This window comes from Falco cherrug, chromosome Z (genome assembly GCF_023634085.1).
Source record: "Falco cherrug isolate bFalChe1 chromosome Z, bFalChe1.pri, whole genome shotgun sequence".
NCBI classification, from domain to species: Eukaryota; Metazoa; Chordata; class Aves; order Falconiformes; family Falconidae; genus Falco; species Falco cherrug.
In genome coordinates this window covers 25,358,493-25,380,239 of record NC_073720.1, presented here as the reverse complement: position 1 = coordinate 25,380,239, position 21,747 = coordinate 25,358,493, and the positions used below count along the sequence as shown (strand labels likewise).

The following is a 21,747-nucleotide window of genomic DNA, read 5'->3' as shown; positions in this document are numbered from 1 at the left end:
AGGGATCTTTGAAGTGTACATCTTGTGGAGTGACATGCCTGTAGAAGTATTTTCTTAACTCCTGTCAGTTCACGTATAGACTGTGTATTTTGCTGCCTGTATTTGTTCTGTGTGTCTGAATTTTTTTGTAACAAGCTGATTACTCTTGTTCATCTTATTTTAATGACAACTGGTTCTTAACATTTTATGATCATAGCTGTGGATAAATTGAGTAGTCTCTCATTTTAAAATTTTCCTCTTTGTCAGTTTACATAGGTTTTAATTTTTTATTTTTTAAATTGGGTAGACACAATATTTAGCTCCTGACAGCTTGTTTGGCCTAGAATATAGACAGTTGCTGTAGAGTGCATAGCCAACTATTTATTGGTTTCAGAATTGTGCTACACCCACTCCGTGCAGTGGTGGAAAGTTTTTTATGATAGTTGACTCAAGCTGGTGGCTTGCTTTCAGCCAAACAGTGTGTGTAGTAGATGACCTAGGAGGGCATTTTGTGTGTTTGGGATCCCATTGGCTGAATTACTTCTGAATTATTTTGTGCTCATACTGTGTGCTTGTTACTGTACCAGTCATGAGGACAGTAGGACAACCTACAAGATCCAGCAACACTAGGCTTTTTTGTCTACATCTGCTGTGGTGGAATTAGATAGATTTTTTTGTTTCTATGGAAAGAAAAGAAAATGTGGCCAAGTCTGTTGTCACAGGTCTGAAACCACACTGGAGGTGACTGAGTACTTCAGTGTAGGCCCTTAATATACACCAAGGGTGGGGAGTGGGAATCAATCAAACAAAAAATGTTGATTTGGAGATGAAATTACAATGGTCTTAAAGACACCAAAATGATTATTAGATACAAGATGTAAATTTTGAGTACTACTGGATGTGAAGATTGCTATACAAAGGTGAAGCACAAGATGAGGAGAAAAAGTATCTTTACATGGTCTACCAATTAGTGACCATCCTAACAGTGACTTGATAAGCATTTGATAGTTAGTGTTACACTTTCAATGGAAACAGACCTTTTCACTTGTAAATTTATTCTCCAAATTATTTTCCCTGTATTTCACAGTTACTCTAGAGACTTGTATTTCATGCTGTGTGCAGTCATGGATAGCCAATTACTGAGCTGTGCATAAATGTAACATACAAAAGGGAAGACAGTAGGAGTTACAAGGAAGTATAAAGGTGTAGGCTTGACAGAATGTTAACAGTGCAACAAGCATGAGGGCATTAGCTGTAGTTATCTGTGTCAGCTGCAACAGCTGTCTAGGGAAGGGGAAGAAAGTTCAAATAATCCTTTTCAGAACTACGATCAGTCAGCTGTCTGGGAGGGATCAGCACTCTGCAAACCAAACAGGAGCCTTTAACCTGTGTTTCATCAGCCTTTTCTACTAAAAAAGGCTGAATTGTGGTGCTGGACATGTATCTAGCACCAGCTGTTTAGATTCTGATCTTTCATTCATGCAGATTTTAAGTTGTGGGTTTTTTTGCTTCCCCATTTCTGCTACATGCATGTGATGCTACTGAAAGTAGCTTGTGTCCTACCTAGTCACAGAATTTCTAATAGAGCTTTTGTTCATCTTACTGTGGAGGGAAAAAAAATAAAGTAGTGTCACTGTCTTCACTAGGGAAGTTTCTTTCCTTTACTAGTTAATACATTTCCATATTCTTATACTCATGTGGATGTCTTTGGAGCTAAGGTTAGTGTGGCTTGAGTTTACTTTGTAGATACATCAGTGTCTTGTACATAAACTTTCCTCTACGTAGCAGGTCTGACTGTCTCGTACAGTTAGAAAAGGAAAACTCATGTGGTAAATTCTAGTGATAAGTGGTAACTTTTCCTCTTAACTCCATCCTCTTAATATAGCATACAGACCCAGATAAAATATCTTGATTGCTTGTATTGCTCAGATTTTGTTGCCTTTTATTTTTGTGTGGCAGAGAACTGGAAATTGTCCAAGATGCAGAAATGAGATGCTCTTGCGTATTTCTAAACACCCACAAAAAAATATTATTGAAGCAGCTGTGATCATATTCTTAGCAGTCCTGCTAGTTAATACAGTATATACTCTTTGAAGATAACCCAAGCACATTCTGAGAATTCTGCTGTTCTGATTCCTAGTCTGTATGGAAAATGGATTCTATAACATCTCTTCTCATGTGAGGCCTTTTCAGAAGGGTGAATTAAATCCCAAGTCCAAGTCTTGTGTGCTGAACTTAATTACCATTTTCCCTAGTGAATTATGTAGGCCAGTTGTTTAAAAAAATATATATGTGCTGAAGACATGGCATTAAAGCTTTAGTATGAGAAGTGCTCTAACAGTTCGGTAGCTTCTCTGAGGCTTGAGTGGGATGTAAATGCTTCAGAATGTTTTTGCTATCTGTAGGACCACCTGATCTGGCAGATAAGTTTTTTCCCCTGTTGTTTTTATTGTGCAATAGATGGTCTCCCCATCCATGTCATAAAAGTTACAGTTGTTTAGTTAATTTTGTGTTTGTTGGTGTCACTGGTTTGCATAATCTGTATAACATGTTTGCTGTTCAGTAGACCAGCTAACAGCATTATACTGTATTTATGTATTTTGTTGGGATTTTGCTAGCAATGCCTGCTAAGTGTTTTGAGCATTTTATCTTTAGGTTACTTTTGGAGAGATGGTATGTAAGACATTGCAGATGAAGAATGTGTACTTTTGCAGTATCTGGAGACTTCCTATGCTGTGATAGAATCATATTGTATTGGGGGGGGCGGGCAGGGGGAGGGATTTTTTTTCCTTTAGGGAATCTAGATTAGTTTCTTATAGCAGTGAATTTGTGAATTTTAAAAGTGAAGTCATACCCAGCTGCTGTAGCATTTTTCATGACTTCTGCAAATAGCAGTATCTTAGTAACAGCTTCCCTTAGCCTTCTGTTAACTCCTTATGCTACTACAATACTAAATATAGTAATAGAAAGATCTGCTGAATAAATCTTATGTTACAAAATGCATGAAAACAGAGTTGTCGATAGATGTCTTTAAGTTGGAATTTCAGTCCAGCCCTTCGGTGTAGCTGATGTGATACTGTTTACTGTGAATTACATGAGTCACAGCAACTTTGAACTTTTTTTTTTATAGCTCTACCTGAACCCATCCTTCCATCCCTCCAAAAAAATTACCCAGTAAGTGTTTCTTGCAAATTTACTACATCATATATGTGTATGAAGCTGCTTATCTAAAAATATATTAATTCTTACATATCTCTAATGGATTAAGTTAAACACAGCCTGTAAGCCTGGTCATTGATACACTAAACGTAAGTGTGAAAAAGGTTATTCGCTGCTTTTGATAATTTCTTTAGTGAAAGTGGTCTGTTACATATAAGAAGATTTCCCATGCAGTCGGAAACAAGTGGTTATGAGAGCTGCTGACCTAATTCTCTTTACACTATACTGAAAATACTACTGTGCCATCTGTAACTTTCTGATTCTTATTTCTTAATGTATTAAGTAGTGCTTTTTCCATCCCACTGTAGTGTTTCAGAATTCCATACCTTCCTACAGCTGTTGGGTTACCTGGTGTCTTTGGGTGCAGAGAATGAATGATACACACTTACTAAGGAGAGACTTCTGAGATGTGACAAAATGGGGCTTCAGTCCAGCAAGAAAACACCTTTAGGGGACTTTGCTGTAATGTCCAGATCATACTTAGCTGGTTTCCAGAGAACTCTGAAGTCAGTATGCTTTGATCCTCTGCAGCATTAGAGCTATAATTGGTGACTTAATCTAAGGAACGTTACCTAGAAATAAAAGCTACTCTTCTAAATATTGTCTGGGGACAAGGGGGCCATGGCTGAGTAGTTCCATGCTGCAACTTATTTGCAGAAATTCTCAATTCCTTCCTCCTTACCTCTCATCTCACCTGTCACTTTTTAAATTTTTCTTTATTCATGGTTGCCACAGTTTGGTGTCCCTGTATCTATGTATGGGTTTTTACTGTTGCTGATAATTGTGCTGAGGTAGAATTGGAAAGCCATTCTTTCTTTTGCAAGTATTTCCTATAGCTGGAATGGGAATACTGGATGACACTGTACAGCAGGGAGAAGATGCTGTGGTGTCAGCCATTTTGGGTAATTAGGATAATTGAGATGCAGAAGAAAGCTTTGAGCAATAGTACACTGGAGTTTTATTTCTATTTTGTAAACCTGCTTAGGCATACCTGTGTTAAATATTTATGGTCTTTATTTTCCTCTGATTTTTTTAATGTACTGTGTACCTGCTATTTTTTTTCATTATTGGTGCTTAAAAGCATTTGAAGCTGTTCTTCATTTCTTGTACACAATTTTGTTTGATGGGGTTTTTGAATTGCTAAATTTGGTAATTATGTTTGCTTAAAGCTCATATGCTGTAGTGTTTTAAGTTCTGCGTAGCATGTAATTTAAAGAAAACTAAGATTTGGTAGCTTTCGACTCCTTTGTAATAATAATGCAAACATTTATGTTTGTAGTGTTTGAACTATGTGATGGTCTTCAGAGCACTACAGAAATATTAATGGAGTAGAGGAAAAGTGTACAATACCATAAGCTGAATAATCTGATTAATTTGTACTAAATGCAAGGTTTTATTTTGTAAAAGTGGTAAATCGCTTGCAAGTTCCTGTTTCTAGAACACTGCTGTAAGGATAGCATTTTTTACCGTGTTTAAAGGTAGGGTTTTTTGTTGTTGATGTTACCTTGCCTTTGGAGGATGGACTAAATACTATAGGATTGCTAATAAAATATAGTTTTATATATGCTTACTATAAAATTTAATCAAAACTATGGATTAAATTTTTTTAAAAGCTAGAGATTTGCAAATATATTTTTGGTCTACTGTCTCCATCAAGAGTATAATTGTTGAAGAGTTGTGGAAGTTACAATTTCTGAATACTGATATTGCAAGGAAATTTAAAATGAGAAATATACCCAAAGAATTCTGGTCTTGTAGCTTGCAGTAATAATTACAAAGCATAGGCAAATGTCAGTATCCAAAACACCCATACGTTTCTCATGTGGTTTTAGCTGGTCAAAGCTGTGTCCGCATAAATGCTGCTTCTCCCCTTCATAAACAAAGCACCCTGTCACAGCACTCTCCAAACTACCCAGCTGCAACAAGGTCTTTTACAATCTCATACCAACATACTCTTCATGCTGGTCCCTCTGCTGCCTTCTCCTAGTCTCTCCTCTTCCAGGGCATGTTCACTCTTACCTCTGCTTCCTCCTCTCTCCCTTCCTCGGCTGCTCCCTCTTCACTGGCTGCCCAACCCCTTAACAGAACCAGCCACAGCTGCACCTTGTGTACATCAGCCAACCCACCGACCCTGAAGCCAACCCACAGCTGTATATTATCAATGCTAATTAACCCAGCTACATTGCTCTACAGCACCCTACCTACAATTTTTCAAAATTAAATCTGCAGCTTTCTCTGCAGCCTGAAAATACTTCTGTGCTTTGAAGGAAACTGCTTGTTTGAATTTGTAGGTGCCATGTAAAAGAGGCATGCTTCCCATGAGCGAGAAACAAAAGGCAGATTCTGTGACTCAGTATATCTGTACTGCAGATGTGAAGTCAGCAGCCCTTGTTATCGTTCCTTCCCCTCCTCGTCGTGTTTGTTTCCTCATGAGCTATTATACTGTTAATACTCAGTTCATTTGTTGTGACTCTTCTGCAGTTTTCTGTGGGAGTGGTCAAGTCATGACTTTAACTCTAGTACCTTTCTGATTAACTTTAGGGTTAAAGCTGTGCATACTGTATAACAGGAATAACCATTCCCTTTTTAGATCTTCATATGCTGCATGTCTGCTTCTTATGTCTGTCTCCATGCTTTTGATGTGTTCTGTTGGATTGTAAGCTGTTAAATTCTGAGCTCTACTAACTATAATAATATTTTATATGCAAAGTTGTATCATGTAAGAGCAAGACTTGGAATTTTTCATAGCTGGAAGAATTGTCTTTTTTTCCTAGGAGGTATTGTGAAAGGCTCCAGGAAGTTTTGCTAGAGTTGACAAAAGAGGATGGGAGTACCAAACTTTGAAGTCCTACTGGTTTGATTGCTAACGATACTTTTCTCAGAGGAAGCATGCCAGCTGTGAACATGGAAATAATATTACAGTGTATAGTGCTTCCACTGGTATTCTAGTACTATAAAGTTTGAGTCATGCCTGACACTACTCTTTAAAATAACAAAAGAATGGAAGGGGAGATACAGTAATGATTGAATACATTTCTAAATTTACGTAGATATCATTCATTATGTGAATGTAAAGCTTGCTCTTGTGTATCTTGTGTATTTTAAGGAAATTGAACCCAACATTGCTGTAAGATGTAGTATCACAATATTATCTGCTTTTAAAAATTGTCTCTCTAGCAAAAGAAGATATGTTCTCCATGTACCCCAGTCTCTCAGAAGAACCTAAAGAATTTAGAACCATGTTAATTTAATCTTGTATAGATTCCTTTTCTTCAGCTGGCAGCAGCGCAGTAGTGACTTTTGTTTACAGCAGACCTGACTTTCTCCTCCCCGCCCCACCTCTTGAAGAAAACCATACTTCAGCTTAAGTGTTGTGTTCTGTGTATTTAGGGTTTTTGTATGACTTTTTTTTTACGCTTTCAGATAGGCTGTCTAGAGGAGGTGCTGCTGCAGTCTTTGAACTCATTATGTGGGAGGGTGCAGGTTCATATTAGAGGCAGTGGGTTTCATATGTAATTTTAACTCTGTGCTGTGGGAAATACAAGTCAGGCCTTCCTTTTGGGTTGTTTCTATACCAGTTATGAAAACTTGGGGGTAGGTGCATTAGATTGAGCTACCCTATCAGTTCAACTGCAGCCAGCTCAGTGCAGGTTACCTTACTCAATTTCTGCTCATGTGGTTTTACTAGCATGTAAATGCAAGTCCAGTTCAGCGGTTCTCCCTTCTTAAAATTCTTGAGCAAGCAGAAGGCAAGAGATGGTCTCGGACACTCCTGTGCAAGGTAGTTCTACTTGAGTTCAGGGGGAGTTACCTAGTATCCAACAGAGGAGCACAGGAGAAATAGTCCTTTGCTGGTAAGCTGTCCTTGAACTTCTAATAAGCAAATGACAGGCAGCTTTCTTATTGTGAAAAATACATGCACCTAGATTAAGGCTCTGTGTGTGTGTCTATATATATATAAGCTCTCGTGATTTTATTTTGACAGGAATCTTTTGATCCTGCTATGCAGTTGGATCTTGTTCATGAAGCTCCACGTACCATTCCTCCTTACCAGTCAGAAAATGTATCAAGCCTTGGGGATTTGCTAGTAGGCTTCTTCAAATATTATGCTACAGAATTCGAGTAAGTAATAAACTCGTCTTAGTGTTTTAGAACATGCAAAACTTTAATTCCTTCTGTTCAATATACCAACACTTTATAACTGTTAAAGAGAAAGAATAGCAGTAATGCAGGAGTGGTAGCTGATGGAGAGCCAAATAGGTGAAAAGACTGAAGGACAGCAGGAATGCTGACAAAAGAGTGTCTGACATCTTTTGCTTAGCCAAGCATCCTATCCTATAAAATAGCTGCCTGAAGTTAGAGAGCTTTGTGCTTTAAAAATAGATGGATTTTGCTGTATTATGCTGCCTATCCGTGTGTGAGAAAGATCCGTTCTTTTTAGTTGTTAACATGTAGATCATGACATGAATTATTTGGACCTCAATAGCTGCGCTTATCTTTGTCACCCTGAGTCAATGGAGATAACTAATCAAGTGGCTCCATACTTTGACTATAATATACATCAATATAGGCCACACTAGTCAAGAATTCTGCCATAGGTAGTTGGTTTGCTAGAATCTGAATTTAATTTTGACATCTGAACTGTTTTGTAGAATAGAAGAAGTTAAAGTTGTGAGGGCATCTGAGAAAGTTGTAGATTACAAATATATTGCTAACTTGTCACTTGAGAATTTCGTTTATAAAGTGCTTGTCCATGTAAAATATCAAATGGTTGTATTTCAAAAAGAGATCTTCTAAAGGACTTGTTTCTGAGGCAGTTGGTTCATACATGTTGCTGTCCTGTGTATGTGTATCATATCCATTTCCTGAAAGGATAACAAAATGTGTAACCACTGGATACTCATTATAATTTTGAACTGTTATTTTCGAAGTAGATATATTTTCGAAGTATATCCTTGATAGAAAAACATTGCTGGGGTGTGCACTATATGTGGAATATGTAAGCTAAATCCATATGGCTTGTGGCAATTCATGAACTAATTGCACTTTGTGCATGGTTAAGCCTCATTCTGAGAAATTTTCACATAAAGGATTTTCTTCAATGATCTCTGCATGCTGCGATGGAGGGACAGGGCGCAGCCTGATGCAAGCAAATGTCGTTTTATTGTACAGAAACACGAGTTTATATACACTTTCAGAAGCTGCGTGTTTTAAACAGATTGGTTCTTTTAAGCTAAGCATTGCATACTAGGCAATCCCCAATTGGTGGTTAACTACCATTAATTAACAGCAAGGTGTTACCTTTGGTGCCTTCCGTCCCCCACTCGCCTATGCTCTCTCAGCGTGACTCATCATGTTAATTGTTTTGTCTATACGAGCTCCAGCACATTCCCCTCAGCTAACTGATTGCCACGCATGGTCCTAATTTCCAGCCCGCTTCTGCATCTGCAGTTAAAGGAATGGTCTTTTGCTCTAAAAGTTTCTCCTGAGTACCTGTCTTCATCTGGTAAGGTGTTGTTTGCTAAGAAGATAAATTAGAAGATACCCTAATTAGAAGATATTTGAGGATATCCTCAAATTTCTAATTTATGTGGGTCCTTTTCTACTTGTCTGTACAATGAGCTGTTATTTGCTTTCATGTATAAGGTTATCTTTTTAAGGAAGTGAAACTAGATTTCTAGTTTGCCTGTGCAAGCTAGCAGAGAAGGTCTTGTCCAAATGCAGGTAGAATACCTAATCTGACTCGTCAGGTTTGGGTGCTTATGAACATAGTCAAGAGCAGATTTCTGTGTAAGTCAGTAGCTGGTCCAGGAAGATTTATTTTTCTTTTTTGTCTGCTGTTAGGCATGCAGGATATACTAAGAAGCATGAAGACTAAAAATGCTGCAATATCAGTACTTAAACTGATGGTAATCCCTGAATATTATTTTTCATGATGATCATAAATGAGAAAAAAATGTTACCTAAATTTAATCAGAGGCATGGAGGAGTTTCTGGTTAAAACAAAGTTAGAAAAAGTGGACAGTGAAGAGAGGATAGTTGCAAATATCAAGGCAAGAAAATATTTTTAAAAAACAATCAACCAACCAGCCAAACAAAAAAAAAGTATCTGGCTTGCTTTTCCAGTGTTAAGTTAAATATTTGACTGGTGATACTCTGTCTTTTTAAAAAAAAACAAAACAAAACAACAAAAACCCCCCAGCCTCTAAAAATAGTCTGTGTTGAAAATCTTACATAGCTAAGAAGTCATATCAGGAAATGACACACCTAACGCAGCAACCTATAGTATTTTTAACCCTTTCTGGGACAGAAATGTTTACTTGACCATCGATATATCCCTGACAACTATAAATCCTGTTTGAAAGGGCGTGTGTGTCTCAAAGATAGTAAAATTCCATGTAGTTTCATAAAACCTGGTAACTGGCTGGAGAAGAGAAAGCCAAATTAATGCTATGTGAAGTGAAAAGGCAGGCAGAACATGCTGTTTAAGAATTTTTGTGTGTGATAGCCAATGAGATCAAGTATAGCGTCGTGCTATCCACGGTATCTTGAGGTTGCTGATGGAAATAACAATATAGGTGGGAATGAGGATAAATACACCCAATGCAGGGCTCTTAGTTCTGCATTTCATGGAAGAACTATTTTATTCCTGAATGTGTTGAATGTTTTCATTGCTGTAATCAGCATTTTTTCCAGTGTTTGCTTCTGTTGTAAAACTAGTATGCACAGAGATTTTGAGATTATATTTCAGATACTATGGCTATTATTTTGGGTCACTTTTAAATGACCAGTACTGTGCCAGTGAACACAGTATTTAACTGTAATGTTTTTCAAAAGATTACTAGAGAGAATACTACGTCAATTTTCATAGAAGTGACTTTTGTAGATTCCTGTCTACGCACTAGGACTCAACACTACCAGGTTCGATACGCAGGATTTGTTTTGCTGAAAGAACAACACACAGTCGAGAATGATCAGATCATGTGTGAAGATCATAATTTTGGGCAGAATGAGTCATTGATGCCACCTGCCTGGAATGCTTAACTGATCAGCTATTTTGCATTTGTTGGTCAGGAGAATGAAGTGAAGATGGAAATACATTGTTTTGCACTTCCCCCTCAGTCTAGCAAAGGCCAGTAGGTGTTTCAGTTAAAATCTGTTTTATTGTACTTGATGTAGTGAATAATATTTAAGGGCAGGATGGGCTCGAAGAGTAGGACACAAAGGAAGAAAGAGGACCCTTGCATGCTGAGCAGCCATGAATAAGCTCATCTCCTTGTGCTGTGTCATGAGAAACATTATGCAGACTTGAACTCTTACAGCAAGCTATTTATGCAACCATGTTGGCAAATCAAGCTTTGCTATATGTAGTGTGTAAGCCCAATAATATATGCAGCAATTTCCAAGTCATGTTTTTAGTAACTTATGAAGGGGGGTAAAAATTACTCCTTATGGACACACCAAAAATCCCTGAGTAAGACTGTAGAAAGTGACTGTATAAGTAAATGGTAATCAGCAATTTTCTAAAACAGCTTATATTCTAAATAAACAAAGCATATTAAAAGTATAAAGGGAAAAAACACAATAGGGAGATGAACTTACTCATAGCTGCACAGCATGCGAGGCACCTGTTTCTTCCTTTGTGTTTGTAACTCCATTTTAACTTTGAGTGTTTAAAAGTATCAAAGGTCTGCTGATCCTGCAGTGAATGTAACCAAGTGAAAAAAATGTATGGAGGTGTTCTCGAAACAAAGTATTTGGAAACTGGTCCATGTTTACCGGTCTGTCTGAAGAGTGTCTGATTTCATTTCTGCCGGTGTGAGTGAAGGCAGCAGGTTTTCACTTGGCTGTCTTTTTCCAAAGCAAGACCTTGAAGCAAGGCCCTGCACCCCTGAGTTACTGCTAGGGAACTTCGAGACTGTCTTTTGAGACTGTACTTCTCTTACTTCTTTTAAACCTACTACTTTAAGTTACATAGCAGTTGTTTAAGATTGCTTACCGGTTAAGTTGTATTTGGTGGACTTAATAAAAGATTGGTGACATAATTGTGACAAAACATAAAATACAGGTTCTCAGGGCTCTCTTCAGGGTAGAATTGTTCAGGTAATAAAGGGATCATTTTTTAATAGTATATTGAATTAAATGTGCTTGCAATTTGTACCCATCTTAGTGTGTTTATGGAGGTGGCTTTGGCTTATAAGAACGCTCTGGAAAAGACAAGCTTTTTAATCTGTTTGTAGTGTATTCATACACACTTACACCTGGAAATGCCTGGTCCTTTTCTTCCAAATTCTTGCCTTCTGTATGAGGAACACATACCTAATGGGGCAGTGACACCAGAAATAACTGATAATTGAAATAGCTGTTTAAATTGTTATTGTTAAGTTAACGGATTGGAAGCATATGTGGAGAATATGCTTATGTGCCTATGAGAATATGCATATGTGAATGCTTTGTGTTGACAATAATGAAATTATTGTGTGCAAGCTAAAACGGTTAAAATTGATACACAAATAATTTGCTATTGGTAATTAATTTCTAATTCAGGCTGATTTTGGTACCAATGCAGGGTTAGTGAAGGTTTAAAGAGACTATTAAATAAAGTAGTTGTTTTCAAATTTAAATAAAAAGCTGTTTAAATAGCTAGAAATATCACCTTTTGTTGCTAAACCAGCATGTTACAAACCTACTGTTTGCTGAGGATTCAAGCCAAGTGTAACCTAGAGAAAGGAAGTCAAGAGAAAAATTACATATTTGAAGTGAAACAATGTTTACCCAAACACAGATCAAATATTTTGTTGTGTGGCTTTACCCCCACTGCCCTGGATCTCTCTGATCTTTAAGGTTTTAAAAGAAGCAAAGGAGTTGAACTGACAACTCCTGCGCGTGACCAGTGTTCTGAAGCTGCAGTTTAAACTTTTTTGCTCTAGTCACATGCTTTTTCTCTTTTTTTGTGTTTGATTTTTTTTTTAATTTCTTGTTAAGCTTATGTTGATGGTAGTTTATGAAAAAGACTTGATAGGAAAGTATTTGGTGCCTCATGATATCTCCAGTTCTTGCAAAAGGAGTCTTACTATGGGAATTAAGGAGATGGAGAGTGATGGGTTAGAATGAAAGCTTTAGTTGGCATTGAATGCTAGAAATGATCATTACCTGTACTAATTCTCTAAAGAATATATCAAAGAGAAATATACAGAGCAGTGGGTGAATAAACAGCCTGAGTTATCCTAAACTATGCCTCATATGCTGTGTCTTGTATTTTTTAAATAGGCCCTATTCATATTCTTAAATAGAAGAATAATGTATGTGTTCTACAGAAGTATGGTTACTCAAACAGCTGACATTCATAAGTGGTTTTAATCATGAGTTGTATCCAAGATAATGTGTGGAATTACAGGCATGGTCTTTTAGCCAATGTAAACTGTCTTATCACCAGTGACTTAATGAAGTTAAGACAGCTGATCTGTGGCCTAGGGAGCACAGAGTTCTTCCAGATTTAACTGATGAATTATACTGTATTTTGATTTACAGGTGATATTTACAGATTTACTGCAAGTGGTTCATGCACTCAGTCAAGCTCTTCTCCCTTTGCATTATGTCAAAAGATTGATTCTGTCAGGAGATCACATCAGGTGTACATAACACCAGTACAGCCAATAGCATACTACGGAGCTATTTCTAAGCCACATGAAGTCAGGGCATATGGTGATAGACTGCTGGTGATCAAGGCGCTTTGCTGATATGGTAGTTCCCTGGTTTAGTTAAGAGCACCTAAAAAGTGGCTGCGCAGATGAGAACATAAAACTGCAAGTGGTTGCTTTGGCTTCCATTACGTTTGGCCTAGTCTTGTGCCAAGCATCATAAAGATGCTTGGGAAATGATAAAGATTGCTTTGTAAACTGCCTGCTGTTCCTGTTTCACTGACATTTCCTATGGTTTTGTTGTTGTAAAATTGTGTGCAGGAAGTGGTAAGTATCTTCAAACATGTATTTGAGTTGTTGCACTGGTAGGAGATCTAAAATTCAGTATATACAAAGTGCTAGTGCTTTCTCCTTGCACCAAGAATGCTGGCCTGTAAGCATGCTATCTTTATGTATCTTTTTACTGTTGAATATTAATTTTTTTTAATAGAAGGCAGAATGTGACTTCATCTGCACTTAAACTTCTTACATTCCTTCTCTCCACACAAAAAATTCTGAAAGATAGATTTGAGGTTATAATTTCCTTTGAACTTAGAAATAAATGGAGGTATCCATATTCAAGCTGAGATTGTTTTTTGAAAAAAATAGTCTGTCATGAATATATGTTATTCATGGATACCTGTGATGTTCTGTTTTGGAGATGATTTTTTAAATACTGTTTGTGGAAATTTTTTCTCGTTTCCTACGCATCATTCCTTAGCCTTACATAGTGTAACAGTCTGATCTTCATAATTTAGTGAATTATAAGGTACTGTGTTATCTAGGCTTAATATCATAGCGATTTGACATTTTTTTTAGGTAAACTGGTATTTTTAATGTAGAAGTAAGAGTTAAATGTTCTGCATATTGTTTTCCCTTTCCTTAGTTGGAGCCATCAAATTATTTCAGTTCGTGAGGCCAAAACTGTTCCAAGGACTGATGGTATTGAATGGAGAAACAAATTTATTTGTATAGAAGGTAAGATGTAAAGCTGCATTAACATTTTTAACTGTTACAACACTAAATACCTAAACCTGTTAATCAGACTTTGTCTTGATTGTGTTTTAATAACGCACATGGGTGATGTATTTATGTAGAAAATTTAATTTTAACTAATGCAAATAGTTCTGGAAACAGTCCCACCCAAAACATTTGAGAAGGAAGCTTTAAGTTCTACAGTGTTTAAAAATAGTTCTCCTGACCTTTTCTTCAAGAGCGCTCATTGCCCTGTTACTTTTGGAACAGGGATTAGGACTTAGACAAGGAATGGCCTTTATGACAGTAGTGTGTGTTCTCCTGCTCTGCAAATGTAGTTGTCAGTTTTGCCAAGACTGGGCTTCTGAAAAAACAGCAGACACATTCAGATTACTCTGCAAGAATATTATTTGTTCTAGAAATGCTCTGTCATTCCAAACATTAGCAGTGACTAGATTATGATCCCCTTGTGGCTACTGTTTTTGGCTGGCTTGTGAACATACAGATTCTGAAGAGACTGTATGATGCCCTCCATAAGTGGAGGGTAAACCAATGCTACCTACCTTTTGGAGTTACATGTCTTGGCTGCCTTAGTGCAGACTAAACCAGGCAATATAACTATATAGGTAACGGGCTTCATGTGCTCTTGATACCTTTCAGCTGCCATGGGGAATCTGTATGAAGAAGATGAACCGTTAGCGTGCTTAGGAGATGAAGCTTGGACCAAGGAAAGAGCAGATAACAGACCAAGAGAAGGACTGAGTTGTTAGGAGAATGAAAAGAGAAGCAGGGAAAGGGACTGAGAGGTGCTGTGTAACTGGAAAGAGTTAACACAAAGAGACAGAAGAGTGAGAATCCAAATGCAGCAGGTGAAGGGGAATTGGTTGGACAAGGGACCATGGATAAGGAGCCAAGGTGGAATGGAAGCAGGATTAGAACTAGGTGTTTTAGTTCACTGAGGTGAAGAGGGAAGGTGTTTGAAATGGGAGAGGTGGCCTGGGCCCTGACTGTAAATAGATGGAGGCTATTAGGATCAACATATTAAGAGCTGAAGTTTTATGATAAAAGCAGAATATAATTTGGACAGGAGTCACATGTTGCGGAAAGAGTTGTTGGAGACTGGGAAAATTTTGCTGGGGGAGAAGAGGGGATAGGGCAGAAGTCCTGTGGGTGGACAGATATTTCTCAAGATTGCTGGGGTGAGAGTGCACCCATGTGTGTATGTATGTAATTTCCTGCATTTGTGCTGCTCTGTGCAAGGAATAATCATCTTCTCATGAAGCTGGTTATTCTGTGGCCCAGAGCTCACCAACTTGGCCATAATCGTATGGATAACAGTGTGAAGAAGACACATGATGGGATTCCTGTTCTTTATTTGTCTTTTGCGGGGGAAAATCAACTACCAGTCATAGGGAAAAAACATGCTGAAAGACAACTGCATGCTTGACTGCAGTCTCAGAGTTGAGAAATATAAGAATTAGACTATCTGCACAGCTGCAGTCATTCAGGACAGCATAGTGCAGGCATTGTGGAAGCTCTGGTCTCAGTGTGGGAGGTGGGAATGCTGGGCAGCAGTGTCTGCTGCTGTCACATGATGCTGACCCTCTGTGTTGAAGGGGGGCTGTGTGTTTCAAGTTCTCAGTTTTTTATGATGACATTACAAAGTGGTTGAATAATTAAGTTTTTTTTCTGTCAGGTTGGAAAATAGAATATCAGCATACAAAATAGGCAGTTCAGAATTTGTATTAAATGGGCTTGATTGCATACAACTCTTCCTTGAAAATGCATTTTGCATTTGAACTATTAAAAAAGCAAGATTATCTATAGGTGGCACATCTGATTCCTTTCTGTTAGTGTGCATCAAGACATTATTAGGAGTGGGTTTTAGCCTCACATACCAAGTTTTTACTTCTAAGTTGGAAGGGAAAAACTTAAGTTTCCTATTTCAACTCAAAGTAGGTTTCATGTTTGTAACAGCTGTTAAGATGAACTCATTTAACAAAGTGTGTAAATGACCTTCTGTGTACTTTGAGAAGAAGCTTTTAAAAGGTAGCTAAACATATCAACATATTCTGGTTTCTAAGTCTTTGTCAGATTTTCCAGTTAGCAAACTAAAATTTCAGTAATTGCTATTATTGTGTATATTTTTTATTATTTTAAAGATATTTCTTAGTAGATTATGCAAGTCATTGCCTGCAAGTTACCATATTTCTGCACGTAGCACTGTATTTAGGTTTGCTCAAAGAAAAAATCGTGGTGTTTTAGTTTTTATTTGCCTTAAGACTGATTCTCACTTGTATTTCTATTAGAGAAACAAATATAGCAGAGATGCTCTTTTCAGATGGTTTAAAATCTGGCAGGCTATTACCATTATGGGGATACTGAAAACACTGCTTTTAGCTAATGCTTGTGAACATTCGTTGTTAGAAGCTTTAAATTGCTAGCAACTATTCTGGTTTCAGTTTAAATCTTGCCTATATCAAATGGTATCTGTGAAAAAGAATTTGGAAAAGCTAGAAGCATGGCAATTTCATGAGACTATGAAATTGATAGTCATTCAGGGAAACTGGATCAGAAGCTGTCTAAGCTGTGCCTGATTCATGCTTGTACTTTTAAATCTGTCAGATCCACATGTTAAAAATAATTCCTCAGTGCTTAGTTTGTAGCAGTTCCCAAGTTTTATGATTTCCTGTATTTTCATTTGGAAAGATGATCCCCTTTAGCCTTTCTCTTAAGCATCAGTGTTGAAGTTGTATTACTTTTTTGATTTTAATATTCTCATAACTGTGTGTGAACAAGATAACTTTTATGATGGACTCTTGTCTTGATGATTAGAAAAATGTAGTGGTGTAAATAGTAGCTGATTGCAAAACTTCTCTTGCTGCGCTCCAGGGAATGAGTCTGTCTTTTGACAGTCAGTAAATACGCAGGAAGAATACAGGGAAGATGTGAGTTGGCTTTTGTGCTAGAGTACGTTTTTTCTCACTGATGGTTTCAGAAGATTGTATAGTTTTGCTCTTTTTGCTTTAAAAAAATACGTATCTCTTGATTTAACATAAAGTACATAAAGGTCCTAGCATTAAAGAAACAGTTAACATCACATATGACACACAAAAGAAATGCTGTACTGCTTCACATGGTAAGGGATGTGGAATTATTAGTGGCAGTAGGTCACTGTATCAAATTATGTGACTGACTTTAGAGGACTATGTACCTTTTTTATTTGATTGCCAGTTGTTTTTTCCCAATCTAAATGTATGATGCATTCTGAAGTAAAATAAATCTGCATGTTCACATCCACTAAAAAAATTTATATGTAGTTTTAAGAGAAACCTTTTCGAAAACTGCCAAATACAACATTTGTTGCCAGAAACAATGTGTGAATTTAAATAGATTGCAGAAATAAAAATTCCAGATTTGAAGCCCCAGTGTCCTTAATGGCATAAGCGCTTCTGATCTGTTTAATGCTTTATTTGATTATATGTCCCTATCTGAATAAAAGCAATTCATAAGCAACTAAACAACATACATAAACAACCTAAAAAGACTGTAAAATCTGTTTTGTAGTGCATTGTAATGCATAGTGTCTAATTTTCTAGTATTTATTGCTTTAATGTTGGCAACCTATCAGTAGCAAGGAATACTTTTTTATTTCTTCAATTAATACTTTGGAACTTTTTTCTGTTAGCAAAAAAAAAAGGTAAAACATCACATAACTTTGTAGTCTTATTAGCAGGTACAAGCACCAAATTATTGATTTATTAATAGATATTGTAGAACAGGTACGAACTGATAAAATAAATTATTAGAGCAGCTGATACATCTCACATAAAAAGTTATAGTAAATATTTTACTGTACTCCTTGTATTTCACTGAGAAGTGGTTGAATGAGATGAATCCAAAGTAGATATTTCCAAGAGGCACGTGTAGTAAGTTTCAAAACATTTTAGTATGCAAATCATATTCTGATATGTCATCACAGACTAAAGCAGTAACAAGTAATTACTGATGCATAATTTCAGCACAATCATGGTGTGCTTCAACAGATATAATAACCTGATTTTATTATGGATTACATAGCATGAAAGCATTCAGGCTTTTGGCCTTTTTTGGGGGGTGAATGATTGTGCAAATGGATTGAGAAGCAAAGTAGAATCAGCCATTCAAAACAGTCTTGGGAAGCAACAATATGCTGACCTTTCTGGGTTTTCTCTGACGGCCTAGCTTTAAGATTGTTTTAACTCTTTTAATGTTTGTGTTTTATCTTGCAGAGCCCTTTGATGGGACAAACACTGCTAGAGCTGTACATGAAAAACAGAAGTTTAGTATTATCAAAGGTGAATTTCTGAAGGTAAAAAGCGTATCTCATTTAATATTTCTAGTCATTTTGATTTCCAAGGTAGTTACACAAATGCTAGTCATTTAACCTTCCTGTTTCTGATGATTGTGTTACAAATATTTTTATGCTTTGTACTATAAAAAGAATAGAAATTTATTTTAAAAAAAATTTGTGGAAAATTATTCAGTAAGAGTATTAATGTCTGCCCCTAACATCAGACCAAAGTTGAAATGGATACTTGAAATAGTAAACTCTTTGTCTTGGATCTTCTTGTGCATGTATAAAATTGTAATGATGATCAAGAACTTCAGAATTGCGACTTTATATTCATTACATGTGTTTCACTGGTAATAAACAATGGTTTATACGTCTTACTATATAAGTATAATATATATTTTTTTTATATAAATATCGCCACCTATGGTTTTCTGCTGGTTTTTGACAAGCAAATTAAATTGGTAGTTTCCTTCAGGGAGGCCACACTCATAGTTTTAGAACACGAGTAGTTCAAACTGGAGCTTTCACTGTTCCTGCCAGTGGAGGAGCAAGGATGGTTAGAAGCACACAGAGATTTAGGCCTTAATTAAACATAATTCTTGTAAAAACCCTTGCTACCAACTCTGTCTTATGCTCGTCTCCTATCATAGGCATTGCATTTGGAATCACAGCTCAAATTCCAGTTTTTGAGGCTTCTGATTATTCATAATGTAGTGAAGAGTAGGGACTTGCACAGAAGTGGCTTCCAGCTTTAACCAGTTAGACTCCCCTGTTGTGCTGTCATTGGAGGATCCTGTTGCTCCAGTTAGTCAAATCTTTAAACATCTTGAGAGTTTCTCCAGCTAAAAGGAAATCAATGCCAGTTATTTATAATAGAACAAATGCTGTAAGGCGTTGCCTTAGTCAGAAAAGAATAACTTTCTTGCTTTGTAATTCTATTTGGAAATGTCAGTTTGCTAACATTTAACCATGTTAGCACACAAAATACTGAACTGTTCACGTATGCTTACATAAAATACTTGATTTTGCGAACCTGCTAAAGCAGTATTTTACAAAGTAGTTTGGGTGTTCTCACTGTTCTGTGAAAACAGTGAACCCTTTTCAGATTTTCAGTTAAAAAATTCATTTCAACCTGCGTGGTTTTCTGAAAATTGTAAAAGCAGTTGTTTGCTCCTAGCTTTCTAGAAGCCTATATACTAGAGTGTCACGGCCCTGAAAAAATTTTCCTCTTTACTAGGAACCACAAGGAATGACAGTTGCCTAAAGCTGCAAGTACTTACTAATAGGTTGACTTTTTTTAAGAAGCCTAAGGAATCTGTCTCATCACCCTTGAGAGATTATTCTTCATGTGGTTTTCTTTACACATTGTGGTTTAAATTAATTCTGTGTAAAGACAGGAGGGTGACTGCAGTTATTTGTGGGCTCGTGGCCTAGCAGATGTGACAGATGTGTCCTGGAGTTAACACTAGAATACAGAAGAAAATTCAAACAACCTATTTTGAAGACACAATTAAGTTCTGAAGATGTCAGAGTATAACAGCTTGTATCAGGAACTTTGACATGTGTGAATTTGAGAGCATTATTTTGCAGTTAGAATATCAATGTAATGCTTAAATAATGTTAACATGTCAGTCTCCACAAATCTACTCTCTTCTTGAGAGGCTGTAGCATCCTCAGTAATTCATTGCATTTTGTGTACTTTTTGGATTTTTTCATGCCTTCAAAAAAAACCGCCCCCCCCCCCCCCCCCCCCCCCCCCCAAAAAAAAACCCCACCAAAACCCACCAAAATCCCAAACCCCCTCTCTTCAAGACGGGGAAAAAATATCAACCTGATTTTTGTGGATTTGTGAGGCTTACTGCTTACAATGATGTCTAAATATTAACAGCAAAGATTATTTAGCCTTTTAAAACCTTGTGCTTTTTTTTCCCCCCCCCCAGGCCTGGCAGGTATTACGAGACAAAGCGGACCTGAACAGTATATTACCTTTAAGAACAACCACACACCAAAAATAATCAACTTATTTCGCTTCCTTCTTATGGCACCCTGGTGAAATAAGGCACAGTATCAAAATCACAAGGCTGTTACCCCACATTTTTTTATGAAATGTTTTTCTCTGTAAACTTCTATTAAGGAAATTTTTTAATAAGGATTGCATATTTTGTTATCAATATTTGTTAATACAGCTGTTCATTCAAAGGAATATGTAATAAATGATACAAAGACATTCAGAGCTAAACAATATGCAAGTCCAACTGTATCCTTAAGGTAATCTAAAATGGAATTTGCAAGCAATGTTTCTACTACAGAAAAGTTGAAGTAAAAAGGACGAATCAATGTACATGAAGGCTTCATATTCACACAGAGCGTATGAAGGAGAGATGGGGAAAAAAAACCACACTAAAACCAAAACACCCCACAACCCTACCACTGCTACAATAATTTGGGCTTCTGTTTCTATTTTGTGTAAATATTTGTAAATTGGTCACTACTGTAAAATGAATAGAGGCAAGTAATCTTGAAAATTCTAGCATTAAAAAAAAAGTTGTGAACCCTCTTTTAAAATCCTGAGTACATTTTGTGCCTCTCACATACTTGTTATTGAAAATGAATTCACTGTTAAAACTGCACTTACCCTTATTGTCAAATTTGTATTTTCATTTTTGTAAGTTTAATATTTTGTATCATGTCACATGAAATAAATTTATATATGGAAGATACAGCTTTTCCATTTTATGTTGTACTGCATACTTAAAATATTTCTTATAATTAAGTAGAAAAGAAAATGCCCTGTAAAAGTAAGGCCTCTGCTGAAAATCATACACTTCTGTATGGCTATTCTGCATTGCACCTGTGTACAGGTAAAAGTTTCATCTATTGCTGTCTCTAACAAGATTGTGAAAACCTTTATAACTGTGTAAAATAACAAGCATTAGGTCTTCTTGTGCAAACTTTTATGTTCTAATTTATTTCAGGTTTTATGATTTAGATGTTCTAGAAACTGTAAAGTATTTGCCTGCTGTGGGGTTACTTACTAGACATTTCATGATCTAGTCTCTAAGATTTTGGCTTGCTTCTTAAAACATCTTCCTTCTGCAATTTAAACAGTCTTTCAGTCATAATCTGACCGTAGCAATCCATTACTCTCTGCGTATATTCCCCCCTCGCTGATCTTTCTCTTTATAAGGTGGTAAACTTGGTCTTAGTGAAACACTCATTTTGACCTGTTTTATGTAAAATGGAAGCATGACTTTTTAGTACAGGCTGATGTCTACAATCAAAGATGCTATACAAGTCCTAGGGGGATTTGAGGAAGAGAGGAGGGCTGTTTCTGTTTTTCTAAACAAAACAGTTGTTGACTATGTCTTTGTCTAGGAAAATTTAAAACGTTACCAACGTAGGATAACTGAATGGACAAGTTCAAACTTGGCAAAAATGTTATTTCAAGTGAGCTGGATGTGCAGCACAAAATTTTGTACTTGTCTCTCTCATGAGTTTGCATTGCATCACGTAATGCGTCAACCTGTCTCACACCTTAAATTACTGCTTTATGTTTGA

At 36.7% G+C, this 21,747-nt stretch overlaps 1 protein-coding gene across 5 annotated transcripts in view; it reads left to right on the top strand.

Annotated features, from left to right (window-relative positions):
- Window positions 1-20,909, top strand: part of TENT2 (terminal nucleotidyltransferase 2) — a 45,307-nt gene extending 24,398 nt beyond the window's left edge. For all 5 annotated transcript variants that reach the window (XM_055699180.1, XM_055699181.1, XM_055699182.1 and 2 more), the window contains 5 exons: window positions 3,110-3,153; window positions 7,184-7,320; window positions 13,765-13,856; window positions 18,125-18,204; window positions 20,130-20,909. In XM_055699180.1, the coding sequence (XP_055555155.1) occupies window positions 3,110-3,153; window positions 7,184-7,320; window positions 13,765-13,856; window positions 18,125-18,204; window positions 20,130-20,204 (428 nt within the window). In that variant the 3' untranslated portion in view covers window positions 20,205-20,909. The remainder of the gene's footprint in view (window positions 1-3,109; window positions 3,154-7,183; window positions 7,321-13,764; window positions 13,857-18,124; window positions 18,205-20,129) is intronic.
- The last annotated feature ends 838 nt before the right edge of the window (window positions 20,910-21,747 follow it).